This window comes from Squalius cephalus, assembly GCF_949319135.1.
Source record: "Squalius cephalus genome assembly, chromosome: 3".
Lineage (NCBI taxonomy): Eukaryota > Metazoa > Chordata > Actinopteri > Cypriniformes > Leuciscidae > Squalius > Squalius cephalus.
This window is the reverse complement of record NC_137124.1, coordinates 39,053,367-39,068,815: the sequence shown is the minus strand read 5'-3', so window position 1 is coordinate 39,068,815 and position 15,449 is coordinate 39,053,367. Positions and strand designations below refer to the sequence as shown.

At 38.2% G+C, this 15,449-nt stretch overlaps 1 protein-coding gene across 2 annotated transcripts in view; it reads right to left on the bottom strand.

Moving 5' to 3' along the window:
* sema4f (sema domain, immunoglobulin domain (Ig), transmembrane domain (TM) and short cytoplasmic domain, (semaphorin) 4F) overlaps window positions 1-15,449 on the bottom strand; it is a 72,232-nt gene that overhangs the window by 5,734 nt on the left and 51,049 nt on the right. The window contains exons 2-9 of one of the 2 annotated variants that reach the window (XM_079866304.1): window positions 9,600-9,748; window positions 6,585-6,644; window positions 2,314-2,412; window positions 1,864-1,975; window positions 1,375-1,494; window positions 1,066-1,220; window positions 643-824; window positions 385-526 (exon numbers count right to left, since the gene is read on the bottom strand). In XM_079866304.1, coding sequence (XP_079722430.1) covers window positions 385-526; window positions 643-824; window positions 1,066-1,220; window positions 1,375-1,494; window positions 1,864-1,975; window positions 2,314-2,412; window positions 6,585-6,644; window positions 9,600-9,748 — 1,019 coding nt within the window. The remainder of the gene's footprint in view (window positions 1-384; window positions 527-642; window positions 825-1,065; window positions 1,221-1,374; window positions 1,495-1,863; window positions 1,976-2,313; window positions 2,413-6,584; window positions 6,645-9,599; window positions 9,749-15,449) is intronic. The other variant, XM_079866305.1, reaches the window with a different exon arrangement.

Genomic DNA, 15,449 nt, shown 5'->3' with positions numbered 1-15,449 from the left:
ATGACCAAGTTCACTCTTACATTAAAAATAAGGTGGGAAGAAAAGAATAGTATTGTTCTCTATGTTTCGTATAATAAAACAACGCAATTTACTGTATGTATTGTATAAAACAGCATAGTACAGTACTAATGTATTGTACAATATTATATTCTATTCTATATAGTATAGACTAGTAAAGACCGCAGCCTCAAGCATCATTTGCTAGCACGGCTCTTGAGGCCAGGGGAGTGAAGTTTACTTGCACAGCTCTTACTAGCTCTTAACACTAGCATATGTTACATGTATGTACTGTGAATAAAATAGCACAGTATGATATAGTACCACATGTATCGTATAATATCATATCATATCATATGGTATGGTAGTAAGGGTGCAGTTGTATACCTGTCCTGGTCGTGGTGTTGGAATGGGCTCCGGGTTAATCCAGTTCTCACAGCTCTTCTTCAGCTCTTTAAAGGGTCCGTTCATCACCTTAGTGATCTCCTCCAGACTGTACACACACACGGCTGACAGCTCCTCTCTTTCCCTACACAACAGAACACACACAAGATCAATAGAGAAATGAAAAGCAAAGAAAGGAAATGGTTCTGAAGAGATGAGATCAGCTCAGAAACAGGTCAGAGGCGAAACAGATGAAAGTACCACTGTGAGGTGAATATGCCATAGAAGTGTGTGCTGCTGGGGTCTCCAGGCTGGTGCTGTACAGTAAACACATCAGTCAGAACATTAAAGCGCTGTCCACTTGCTCGATCTTCACACACCAGCTGAGCCTTCAGAAACGTCGTCCACCGCCTCTGCAGAGTCTTCATACCACCTACATCAGACTAGAAAACAGAGCGAGATACCAAAATAAATCAGGTATGATATAAAATGGGTGATGAAACACAGACAGATGGCAAAGAATAGAGGAACTTTATGACTGAAGAAATATGAACTCAAGTGGAACAGTACAATTACGTAACATATCAACTGAGAGCAGAACTACTGTACAACATCCCTCTGAGACATCGCAAGCAAAGCCAGAAAAAGACTCGAGACAAGAAACACACTAGGTCTAGTTCCTACCTTACAGACCCTGGCAACTCTGGGCACTTTGACTTTGGTGTAGAGGTCATACTCTTTAGCCACCTCAGTGAAGAAGAAGTAAATTTTGTCATCTTCACCAGCAGGATTGTTCTTCTCATCCTCTTGGATGAAGGCAGAACTGACAAACTCTGGATCTGAGTTCAGAAACAAGCAGAAGTCAAGAAGACTGTAGTTACAGTATAAACAATCTGAGTGTAAATTCTAATTAAATGTTGGCTTTAATGTGTAAATGCCTGTGTCTGGAATGATGGATGGATGGATGGATGGATAGATGGATGAGTGTCTTACCACTAAGCCAGTTGATTGATTGCTCAGTCCGGATGCGTTCCTGCTCGATGCCCGTTGCCCTGGAAATGTCATACATTGTGCCAAGGAAGTTACTTGTGGCGGCAGTGTAAAGGATCCCTCCTGAGAGAGAGAGAGAGAGAGAGAGAGAGAGAGAGAGAGCAGAAGGTGAAGAGTAAAACATTTTTTTTTTTTAAATACATTTTATTTCTGTATTTATTTCTTTACTTTAAGAAGTAAAACTGCTTTATAAATACACTAAATAATGTATTGATGATGATCCAAATATGCAGAAAGGTTTCTGCAAGGTTTAAGTTTAAGGGAGAGAAAGCATCATCACATCCTCAATTGGAAAATATATTTATAAGAATATTTATAAGTTTTAATTTAGGGTTAGGGTTGACGTATAATTACCTTTACAGTGTACAAAACAATAGACGTCTACCGTATTATGCCCTCATTTAGATAGCTAAGTAAACGTGTGTTTCATACCTGCCATGACAGCGGTGTAATGCTGGCTGGGCTCAAAGGGGCATTTCCCCTTCCCTGTCTCCATCATCATGCTACCGTCATCATGTTTCTCCAGAGAGAATGAAGAGATGTTCTAAATGAGGCAGCGAACACAGACAAATGTAATAATTGTCTGTCCTTAAATTTAAAAGAAATGAGCAAAAATGGGATGAAGAAAGGAGTAATAGAGAGAGAGGAGTACACAGGTTGCTTATATACCACATATACCGCAGGTGGAAAGCTGTCAATCATTCTAGGGTAAAAGGTTTAGTGAAGGTCATCTGCCACACTCCGTACACACACAGCATATGTATACCCGCCATATTTTGCACGTGTTGACGTTTCATCAACTGACACATTTCTATTTAACTGTCCTATGAAATAGTATGAGGATACTTGAGTCAGTGTAGTTGTGGAAACATGCACACTTACAATAAAACCACACTGGGGATCAAAGGCGAAGGTCCCACAGGCATATATGCGTCCGTCTTCCAAAAACTCCAGCAGACGGACGTAGTTCTTACAGTCATCCTGTGAGGGGCAGCAGAGTAAAACATGACACTGTGAGACATAACATTCTCATTTTCTGTTATTTTATCATATGACATACACTACTGTTCAAAAGTTTGAGGTCAGTACATTTTTTTGAGACACTTTTATTCATCAAGGAAGCATTAATTTGATCAAAACTGACAGTAAAGACATTTATAAGGTTAAAAGGATTTCTATTTGAAATAAATTACGTTCTTTTGAACTCTCTATTCATCAAAACACAAATGTTTTCAACATTGATAATAATAAGAAAAAGGTTTCTTGAGCACCAAATAATCATAATAGAACGTTTTTTAAAGAATTGTGTGACTGAATTAATGTCTGCAGAATATATATAATATATAGAAATTCAGCCTTGGTGCAGAATTACAGCAATTACGAGGCAGTCCCACAGTGAGCTTTCCTTAGGACGTGCCATTTCTGTGTCTGTAGCTTTAAATGCTAATGAGGAGGAGAGAGGCGGGGCATGGTGGAGGGTGAGGGTGTGGCCTTGACTAGCTTGTGGCCACGGTACCATGCGCTAATGTTTACAGTGGATGTATTGCAATGGCTCGTAGACACGCAGTCGTTCAAGCTTTCCAGTTTGACCCAGAATCTGATCCGGATGGAGAAGCACCTGAAGAAGTTGCAACTCAGCGGCTACAGCAGGACGTCTCCGAATGGTTAGTTTAAAATATTGTGTCTGGATACGGTACTTTAGTTGGTTTGTTTATGTATGCTGTTATAGTTATTATCATGTAGCTAACGAGCTACAGAGAAAATAAAATGAACCCACTGGTTCTTCAGAGGCTCGGATGAAGGAACTAAAAAAATACTTTTTTGTTCATTTGTACATTCAAACACTGAGCAATTGCCATGCTTCGCTCGTTTGCAAGCCATGATGTCTCTCAAGGAAAAAACAATATCGCGCTCGCACGGTCGTAGCTCATTTTCTCATAGGCGGGCTAAATTCTCTGGGCGGGAAAAGCAGAGAAAGGGGAGGTAACCTTTCCCCGTATGACGACATTTAGGGAAGATTCCAGATTGGCCCATCTGAGCTTTAATTTGCTCAAAGGCGGAGCAGGGTACCCAGGGCTTGGTTTACACCTATCGCCATTTCTAGCCACGGGGGGACCATAAGAATAACAAGGGGTGGCTAGGGGAACTCATATTAATGTTAAAAAATCTCATAAAGTTATTATTATTCTAAAGTAGTGTTATAAATTTATCTTTTTCAAAGATTACAAACAATATTCTGGACCATTTCCAAAAAATTCATGTGTCTAAGTAAGAGCACTGATGCACATAGTTGTGAATGTGTCACGGTCGACTTTGTTGAGCAGAACAAGAGAGTTTCTGTATCAATAACAGTGATTGGTAACCCGAACCCCACTGGGCTGTATCTGAGACCCCCAGACGTTTTCTACAGTGAGACCTCCCCCATCTTCTCTCCTTTAAAGGGCACATTTACACAGTAATGATTGACATTTCACAGTAGGACCATTTATAAAGCACACATGAGGCCATCCTTAAAAATATTCTTGTTTGCCGTAACCCGACCGACCCAGTCAATTTAAGTCCGACCCAATTATTTATTTTTTTTTCCCTTTTAGTCCGACCGACTTGCCGATTGTAAACTTGCGTTAAGACCGACCGATTTTTTTTTTTACTCTTCAAACAACTAATACAAATGCAATAAAATGATATTAATTATATTTTATTGTGAATAAATAGGCCTACATAGGCTACGCTCTTTCTTTTAAATAAAAACCCGTGGCGTCATCTATGATTATAAGGGCTGTGTAGGCTGTAGGCCTATGCGAAATGAAAGCGAAATCGCGACACTCAGATCCACGAAAAATATGTTTTAGTAGGCTAATTCTATGAATTACACTGCGCAAACCAAAAGTAGGCTAATATACCCACCGGATGAAGAGGGATCGGCTCTCCACAGAACATAATAGCCTATTAATTTTATTTTATTTTTCGTGTTGGCATTTATGAGGAAGAAACAATGTTACGGACGTGACCGCTCTGAAAGCGGCAATTAAAACTTCACAGAGATCTCAAACAGGCATTTAAAACACCAAATATTAAGAATGGGCATATCAAGCAAAATAAAATTCGATGATTGATCGAAAATTGTATCTCTCCCCCACATGCTCACCGGCAATGCTCCGACAGTAAATTTCTCTGTAGGCTACTGTCTAATAGGCCTGTGTTGTAGCCCGCAGTCATTAAAAAACGATTTAGTTTCATATTCATGTTTAAATAAAATAATATATATTTTTTAAATTTCATGTTGATTATATGAAAAGTGAATAGCATGAATAAGATAAGATGATCCCGAAAATATCGGAAGACAAATGGAGTGGGCAGACATGATTTTAACCACTTCATTAAGTTTGTTTTTGTAGAAAGTCTGTCTTTAAAGTGAATTTCGTTTTGTATTAATTGTATCTTCATTTTGATCAATGTTTCATCAACCAATTTCCTGTATTTAATAAATAAGAGGTAGGCTAAATAAGGCAATATAATCAGGACACGGAGTCGCCGGCGCGTGAACTGGAGCTGGTCTCTTAAATGAACCAAAACTCAGCGTATAAGCTACTTGCCTCACAGACCTGAGACATATATATAGGCCTATATATAAAAAAGCATGAAATGTACACTTTTAAACAAAACGAAAGAAAACAGACTGCTCTCTGCTTATGTAATGAAATGTGCATTTCTCTCTGGCGCGTTCACTACTGCGAAGATCGCGTCAGCATCGTCGACTTCATCTTTGACACAGAAAACACTTGTTTATTAATAAACAATTGAAATGTCTCCTTGATATATTTGACATAATCATTACTTTTCCCAGTTCTGACAGCTTAGGCGCGTTATTGGCAGCGCACCCGTTACATGAATAGGCCTATAATATTACCGCTATAATATTATTCTTTGGTGTTCAGTTTATACAGGTTTTCTAATTGTTATTTAATATATATATATTAAATAACAATTAGAAACTGTTACGGCAAACCAAAATATTTTTAAGGATGGCCCGAGGTTTTCTTGCACAAATGCATGCTGATTGTATACGCAAGGCTGAAATTTGAATGAAAACCAGTTGGCTTGACTTGAAAAGTTTCCATTTCAGGACTAGACAGACCATTAAGTACATCAGTGAAGATAAATGAGAGACCATTCTGTATCAATTCAGAGTTTTCCATGTGTTGTAATCAAACATAAATGTTTACAAGAAAAAAAGGTGTATTCAAATGACCAGTCGCAGGTCTGCAGGGTCATTATGGTCACTCTTTCAGATCTTCCTATTCCATTTCCTCTCTTTCTCCATTCTATCATGACATACAGTACCTTTTGTTTGCCTAATCACACCCTTTCTGACCATCCCCCTACTGGGGCCTCAGCCCACTTGTCAATCAACCACAGGCCCCTCCCCCCAACATCACAGCACTGAATGCTAACCACAAATAAGTGAGCTCATTAGCTCTCTCTCACACTCACTTGCTCCATGTGCCGGTCTCAGCTGACAGAAAGACCGAGAATGACATGCACACAAGGAACCCTACTGAAGCCTGAATGTGTGCTCAGTATTGCTTTCTTTATTATTCAAAAGCTTTAATCATGAAGAAATTAATATTACTTTAGGAAAACGGATTTAAATTTATGTTCAGTACTCAAATAAGACTCGCTTTCTCTTGGTAACCCCCCTGTTTTTGGACACTTTAACTCACAGAATAAATGAATCATTGCTGACTGTTAATTTGTGCATTTATACAGTGGCAGCCGTAACTGAGAATATTTGCCTTTGTGTAATGGTGTCAGGGGAAGTTTGATGACTGCCATTTCGGTTGGTTAAAACAAAGCAAAAGTGTTGAGGGCACCCTTAAGAATAAAAAAAAAAAAAAAAAAAAACTAAGCAGGCAAATGATGGATTTTGGAATTAGGAGCTTTTCCAACCCTTTCAGAAGATTCATATTTTTTGTTTGCTTGCTATTGAGCTCTTTACGTACACCCACCTAAAACACACACACACACACACACACACACACACACACACACACACACACACACACACACACACACACACACACACACACACACACACACACACACACACACACACACACACACACACAATAGGCAACATCATATGGGTTTACCTCGGTTTTCCCCTTAGCAACACAAGATTTCCTCCTGTCTTCTGGAACACTCCATTCAATCTACATAGATAGAGAGAGGGAGAGAGAGGGAGAGAGAGAGAGAGAGAGAGAGAGAGAGAGAGAGAGAGAGAGAGAGAGAGAGAGAGAGAGAGAGAGAGAGAGAGAGAGAGAGAGATCAGTACTTCAGATTCTTTCCTGGTTAAAAAGAAACTATGTCAGCCATGAATATGCAAACCATGTTCGGCCTGTGAAATGCAGAAGCTTATAACTCAAGAGAATGTGAATTCAGTACCTGTAAATGTTATTGTCTAGCCATCACACATACTGTAACACATTCAGTCAGAATCCAAAATGTATAGCATTGGTGGTAATTTACACAAAAGGTACAGTTCTCACAAAAATGAAAATAATATGAGTAAACCTGCTATGACATATTTTCCAAGATGTAAACTGACATCATATAAAAAAAAATTTTATTCAAATTTTGTGTTGAACAACACGGGGCATTCAAATAAAAAAAGTTGAAGTGAAGTCACAATAGACTTTTCATGGCCAAAAAGCTCCATTCTCATTGTCAAATGTAGAGATGTATGAAGAACAGCTCACATAATATATAGAAGTCATTTTCAATCTGTTGGTCAGCATGGCGAATTAATGTGACCAACCACCGATTCCAAATCGTGTGGATTCCTATCAATATCACTGGATTTCACCTGTAAAAACTTGCTGAACAAAGATAAATGTGAACACACCTACAGTTAGACAATTCTCACTTATAGAGTTTGTCAGACTGTCCGTATTGGACTGTATGTTGTCCTGCTCTTTGCATAATAACAAATATGAAAAAATAAATACTGAAAATATTAAATATTGAAATTATATATAGTTTAAAGAGATAATGAAGTGATGTGAGATACACAAAACTAGCACAGTGCAGACACTTGTTGTCAGAGACAACAATCAAATGCACAGGTTATTATGAGAAATATCATCATTATACAAAAATATATGAGAATGCTGTATTCCAGAGAGCCATGTAGGAATTTTGTATATTGAGCTTCTACACAATGCTATTTTAACATCTCTCACAGCACTCAGTGGTCTTTCTACTCACATAATCTAATAGTTTCAGACCAAATCAATATAAGTTCATTTAATTATTTATTTATTTATTTGGAAAATTACACCCCTTTATGATACAGGACCTGACCACCTTGTCTGGGTTTATTCAGTGAATTATTTGATTTTATTTTACTGACTGACTGTCTGTACATTGCCCTTTACATAGAAATTAGTTTAAAATCAATTTATGTTTGTTCTCAATAAGCTGAAGAATATTTTAAAGAGAAATTCAAACCACAAAAATCTAAAAACTCTTTGCCTAGGGACAAGATCATTACTTTTTAGCACAGGAAAAGAGTTATCATGATTTCAGTGCTATGATCTCACCACAGTAGCTCTCCTTAATCTTATAGGCCTATCTAATATTACATGACACTTAAGTGAGTAATTTTGCTTCCAGACAGTGAACAGTGCAGATGGAGGTATGGTGCAAGCATGTCCTGGGCTCTGACACATTCTGTGTGCTCGAGGGTAAACGGACGTGAAGCTACATTACAGTGTGTGATGAATTTTGACTCTGATGACAGGAGACAGAGAGAGGTGACTGCTGGGGGAAATGGGAGTGCCGTCGCGGAGGGTTAATTTGGTTAGAGAGCTGCACTAGCAACCAGGGATGAGATCATCTAATTTAGCTTGATGAAAAGCGGCGTATTGAATCCTGTTGGGCTGTCTGTTATGATGATTATATGCGAGTATGTTGGTGGCCAGTTGGATATTGTTATTTGGCACAAAGCATTTTATGTAATGATTTAACTTATTACTCCACTTCAATTAAATGTATTTTTATTAGAATTAAACAAACACAGCCGTCTCTCTTATCCTGTACAATTAGCATAAATGGTAACACTTGACAATAAGGTTAAATTTGTTAACATTACGCTTCATGTTATACATTCGCTATCATGAGCTATCAACAGTAAATATATACTGCAGAATGCATATATATATAAATATAAATTCGTGTCCATACACACTCTAAAAACTGCTGGGTTGTTTCAACCCATGTTTGGGTCAAATATGGACATGAATTTATGAATTTTTAAACCCAATGGTTGGGTTTGTCCATATTTGACCCAAACATGGGTTGAAACAACCCAGCATTTTTAAGAGTGTATATATAATCACCTTGCATTTGCCAAAGAATATAAGGACAAGAGTATGGAAGATTGGAGCTGCATTCTGCAGTCCGACAAGTCAAAATGTAACAACCTAGCATTGGATGGTGTCTGGTATGTTCGTAGGAGATGACTGGAGTGTTCTGATACCAAATGCATGCGTGTCTCTATTAAGCACAGCAGAGGAAACATAATGGACCAATACTTGGGAATCCTGCTGAACACAGTGTAGTGAAGAATGGAGGATCTGTTTGGAGAGCAAATGTGTATTTATCACCACAATAATGATCCCAAACACACCGCACATGCAACAAAGTTGCGCACAATGAAAGTGTTCATGCTCAGCATTTTGAAGTCTTTTAGTAGTCTCCTCGGTGCCCTGACCTTAAAGCCATTGAAAACTTTTAGGAAATTATAAACCTGAATTGTGCTAAGTCATACAGGTCTCCCAATGAAGCTACTTCTTAAGGAGTACTTAAGGAGGATTGGAAAGATGTTAAGCATGACACATGAACAAAGTTTAGTGAGTCAATATATTGTGCAAATATCCCCTCCGGACATATGTTAATATTGGTATATGTAAATTGACCGTATTTATAGAAAATGTATTTATATGTAAATTAACAGTTCTGCCAGAATTGTGTACTTTTTATAGGTCAACCTGGAAGTTGGCATCACTTTGGTTTCCTCGATAAAAACACACATAACATAATTTTTCTGTTGGCTTTTGCATTATTGTCAAGCTGTGACATTCACTGCAAGAGAAAAGAGAGCTCACCAACTTCCTCTTTGATAGGTTAGCAGTATCCACGGCAATGATTGCATCACGCGCACCAAGGTAGAGCATCCCAGACGCACGGTCCAACAGGAAGGTGCTGTAGTTATATATGCTTCTCAATTCAAGGGAACCCAGCTTAGAAATGTCTGCTGGGGAAAAAAAGAGAAGCATGGATTAAATATCAAAAGAATTATCACAGAAAGTTCCAGTAAATTAATTAATATAAGTCACACATATTAAAAATAAAAATAGACACTTTCTTCCTTGCATTCATGCACACACACACACAGATTCATTCTAGGATAATGATATTTGATATTTTATATCACATCCACTAGCCCATCCACAAACCTATTGGTATGATCAAGTTTAAAGCTAAATATGATTTCACCTCAAATAGCGAAGACACCTGAAGAAAAGTCAAGAAAAGTCTGTGAGGATATTTTCTTTCTTTTCAAGAACACCCAAGACTTTACATATACACATACTATATGAATGTCTGTTTAGCATCGGCGAGGATGAGTAATTCTGTTCAGATATGTATATTAGCATGTGGGTTGAGGCTAAGATGTGCCATATCTGATGCCCTGGGCAAATTTAATACAGCATATGCACTGCAAAACATTTATTCTCTTCTTCTTTATTTAAAATGTGAAACACTCATTTGCTCCATTACCCTAATCATAACCAAATGTGTATTTAAGAGATTAGAGAAATATATATAGACATAGCGAAAGAAAGAGGACAGCAGAGAACAGTCGAGGAAAGAGGACAGATCACACTAATCTTGTAGTGTGATATGAGTGTCAGAGGGACGAATCACAGTAAGGGACACTAAGAAACAAAAATGTCTGATCTGTACGAGTTTGTTCTTGCCATGAAACCAACAGAAATGTTATGTATTAAATGAATGCTCATTTCTTGAGCAGTTCAGACTGTTAGTATCCTGTGTCCCATCTGTTTAATGTCCGAACTCATGAGACGACATTAAACACAGATTTGATGTGAAACAGAAAGGCTTTTGTATGTGTTTGCCTTTATATTTGTGCTTGTTTGTACTGACTGCAGCGATTGGCTCTAGATCTGAGGACATGTGATTAGATTAATCACCTGTAATCGCTCTTCTACCACTCTCTAGATCTGAGGACATGTGATTAGATTAATCACCTGTAATCGCTCTTCTACCACTCTCATCTCAGTCAATCATCCTCCATTTCTTCTTCTTCTTTTATTTGCATGCATATTCTTTGTAGTTCTGGCCTGAAATGTTTGGCCAAAATTCTATCCCAAACTAAAAACAATTCCTATGTATTAAAACCTATTCAAACCAAGACCAAACGTTGTTGTGATAATTTTTTTTAATTTGAATGAATGGAATATTACCCACGTATAGGCCATCATCGAGACCGATTATTTTTACGTAGAGGTGTTGTAAACTCTTTTTCATTGGCCAAACAATAAGATCAATAAGCAAACAATAATAATGTTTTTATCATGTGCCCGAAGATGCTGCCGTTACATAATATACATGCTGTGATATGGTTGTTCAGGTTTTCTGAGTGTTTGCTTTAGCATTACTAGTTGGTTGATTACTGGCATTTCTGGCATTTCTGATTATTGTCAAATTCTCTAAACATTAGGCTTCTAACAGGATATCCTTTTCCTTATATCGTACAAGTACACACATTTATCTTCTTAAGTCTTCCTAGCCTTTAATACAGCAAGATAATCACCTCCTTCTGAAGCTAATATCTGACAGCTGTCAAGCCAAATGTGTCCTGATATAAAACCTCACTAATACTCTATAGCACACCAGCATGTGCTTTGTTTAACTGCACCACTTTACCTAACACCTTACATGCACATATGAGACTGACCATAACAAGCAACCATTTTTGTATGAAATGTTACTGTAAAACATTTACTTGTATCCCTTTATAAGAACCTCTGCAGACACAAATGCAAAAGGTCTTGTGTTATGCGATGAATGCCTCAGCATTTTTCTTTGTAGTCAGTCACCAAACCTGCTGTTCAATTTCAAAGTCAGTTAACATACACATAGTTTGACAGGTGTATGATTGTTGTGTTTGGTTGACGGCCAGAGAAAAACTGTTGTCCTTTTCAAGGACGAATTGCTCACGTGAACCTGTTGAAATGCAAACAAAACAAAGATATATGGACATTTTTTCTACAGTTTACTTCAAACACAATGTGCACATAATGGATTGTTCAGGGCACGATTGGTTCTATTGGCATGATTGGGCTGATTGGATCTAGCTTACAGTTTTTCTAAATCCATTTGACACATTTCTCCAAACTTATGTCACTGCTCTCAAAACAGTTAACACAGTGATCTAAACACTTTGTAATTGTCCTAAACAGATTATGTGTTTCACTCATTTTATACAAATTACAAATCACATCCATCATTTTCTCAAAAAATTTCTGTGCACAAAATTCTCAAATGTTTTCCCAAAACGTTACTGTATTAGGAAAAGACAACTGCAACTCTATGCATTGGGTTTACACAAATATCAAAATGTATGTACCATTTTTCCAAACACAAACTTTCATATTTTAAATTTTCAGTTGCATTTGAAAGTTTCTCAATTAGCCCCAAATTGATAACTGCCGAGTTATCTGCTGAGATAATACAAACAACATAGGAAATGCAGAAGTCCTAATTGTTTACACATTTTTCTCAATTACAACAATTATAAAAGGTGAAAAGAAAAAAAAGCAAAGAATAAGAACAAGAGCAAGAATGAAAAGGGGAAAAGGAAGAGGTGTAAGAGTTAGAAGTGGTGAAGTGGGTAGAGGAAGAGGCGTAATGAAAGGGAGAAGTGGAAGAGGTAGAAAGAGATGAAGAGAAAGAAGGATAGGGTGTAAGAAGAGGAGAAGGAGCAAGAAGAGTTGCGGATGTAGCAAGAGGAGAAGGAGCTAGAAGAGTTGATGATGTAGCAAAAGCAGAAGGAGCAAGAAGAGTTGAGGATGTAGCAAGAGGAGAAGGAGAGATAAAAGTTGAGGATGTAAGAAGACATGAAAGAGCATGAAGAGTTGAGGATGTGTTAAGAGAAAGAGCAATAAGAGTTGAGGATGTAGCAAGAGGAGAAGGAGTAAGAAGAGTTGAGGATGTAGCAAGAGAAGAAGGAGAGAGAAAAGTTGAGGAAGTAAGAAGACGTGAAGGAGCAAGAAGAGTTGAGGATGTGTTAAGAGAAGGAGCATGAAGAGTTGAGGATGTATTAAGAGGAGAAGGAGCGAGAAGAGATGAGGATGTAGCAAGAGGAGAAGGAGCAAGAAGAGTTGAGGATGTATTAAGAGGAGAAGGAGTGAGAAAAGATGAGGATGTAGCAAGAGAAGGAGGAGAAAGAAAAGTTGAGGATGTAGCAAGAGGAGAAGGAGCAAGAAGAGTTGAGGATGTTGTAAGAGGAGAAGGAGCAAGAATAGTTGAGGATGTAGCAAGAGGAGAAGAAGCAAGAAGAGCTGAGGATGTTGCAAGAGGAGAAGGAGCAAGAAGAGTTGAGGATGTAGCAAAAGGAGAAGGAGCTGGAAGAGTTGAGGATGTGTTAAGAGAGGGAGCAAGAAGAGTTGCCGATGTAGCAAGAGGAGAAGGAGCAAGAAGAGTCAAGGATGTTGCAAGAGGAGAAAGAGCATGAAGAGTTGAGGATGTAGCAAAAGGAGAAGGAGCAAGAAGAGTTGAGGATGTGTTAAGAGAAGAAGGATCAAGAAGAGTTGAGGATGTGTTAAGAGAAGGAGCAAGAAGAGTTGAGGATGTAGCAAGAGGAGAAAGAGCACGAAGAGTTGAGGATGTAGCAAGAGGAGAAGGAGAGAGAAGAGTTGAGGATGTAACAAAAGGAGAAGGAGCAAGAAGAATTGAGGATGTGTTAAGAGATGGAGCAAGAAGAGTTGAGGATGTGTTAAGAGAAGAAGGATCAAGAAGAGTTGAGGATGTGTTAAGAGAAGGAGCAAGAAGAGTTGAGGATGTAGCAAGAGGAGAAGGAGAGAGAAGAGTTGAGGATGTAACAAAAGGAGAAGGAGCAAGAAGAATTGAGGATGTGTTAAGAGATGGAGCAAGAAGAGTTGAGGATGTAGCAAGAGGAGAAGGAGCATGAAGAGTTGAGTATGTTGCAAGAGGAGAAGGAGCAAGAAGAGTTGAGGGTGTAGGAAGAGGAGAAGGAGCAAGAAGAGTTGAGGATGTAGGAAGAGGAGAAGGAGCTAAGGATGTAGGAAGAGGAGAAGGGGGAGGAGATGATTTGATGACAAGAAGAATTGGGTAGATTGGAGGACATTGGTACACTAGGAAGAGAAGAAAATGTAAGAAGACATGAACAAAGAGGAAGGGGACAGCATAGAGGAGGGAGGAGATGTAGAGGGTACAGCCACCCTGATTGACCACGTTATAAATCATGGTCTCTCCTTGAGAGAAGCTGGCCAGAGAGTTCAGCTAAACATAAACTGATCCACAGTGGCTTCAAATATACCATTCTGGTTTTATGAGTCTAGTCTAGAGTTTTGTATATTTCCAGTTCTTATTCTCTACTGTAAATCTTCCTACTTGTTTAAAAATGTTCAGAATTGAACTTCAAGAACCTTCAGGTGGACGGACAAGACTATTTTCAAATGAACAAGAAAATGCCATTGTTGACATGGTGGTCCAGAACAACACCATCCGCCTCAAAGAAATTCAGCAAAGAATAATAGAGGACAATAAACTATTTCATAACATTCACTTATGCAGTCTTGCCAGAACTGGTCGTGTTCAAGAAGAAATGCTATCTGGATGAAGCAAGTATAAAAAGTGCCCTTTGAGAGAAACTCCGATAGAGTGAAGGAGTTGTGATTCCAGTTTGTTCAGGTACGTGAAAGCCACACAATTACGGCACTTCTACTGTAAATACAAAGATATGTATTTCCTGGACATTATATGTCCATATACTATTACATTTTGTACCCTCTGTTTGTTTGTTTTTTTTACTCTAGAGGATTTTGGAGTTGGATAGTAGTGCAACTAATTATAAGTACCTGTATGCTGATGAAGCTGGCTTTAATCTCAACAAAAAAAGGAAACGAGAAAGGAATGTTATTGGCCATCGTGCCATTGTGGACAACGAGGAGGCAACATCACCATGTGTGCCACAATTTCAACCATTGGTGCTGTCTTGGGCCCATACAACACTGAATGTTTAAACTCCCTCAGTGAAATCCTCTTTCCACAGGTCGTACAGGAGAAAATGGAGTGAAATTTTGTAGTTATATGGGACAGTATCCAATTTCACCATTAAGCACTGGTGCGAGAGTGTGAAGGAATGGTGTTCCTTCCACCATATTCTCCTTTCCTGAATCCAATTGAGGAGTTCTTCTCCTCTTGGAGATGGTAAGTGTATAATCGCAGCCCTTAAAACCAAGTAAGTCTTCTTCAAGCAATGGAAGAGGCCTGTGGAGATGTTGAGGCAGAAGCTTGTCAAGGATGGATTCAACATTCACGCCGCTTTTTTTCCCCACGATGCATGGCTCGTGGAATATATGTTGTGATGTAGATGAAATTCTCTGGCCAGATGTATTTGAGAGACATGATCAATAAAGTTCATTGATTTAGGGAATGTAGTACATTATTACATTATTTATTTTTATTTTTTGTAGAAAACTCATTTTTATATACGGTAACTCTTTAATGAACTTAATGATAAACATGTATTTTAAATCAAATACGTATGTATCTACAGTTGAATGAGTTTTTTTATTATTATTACAGAGAACACACTTGTAGTTTTGATGTCAGTATCTAATTTTGCTAAATGCATCTGTGCATTACTAGAGTAAAATGCTGTGCTTAGTAAAATTGAACTGTTT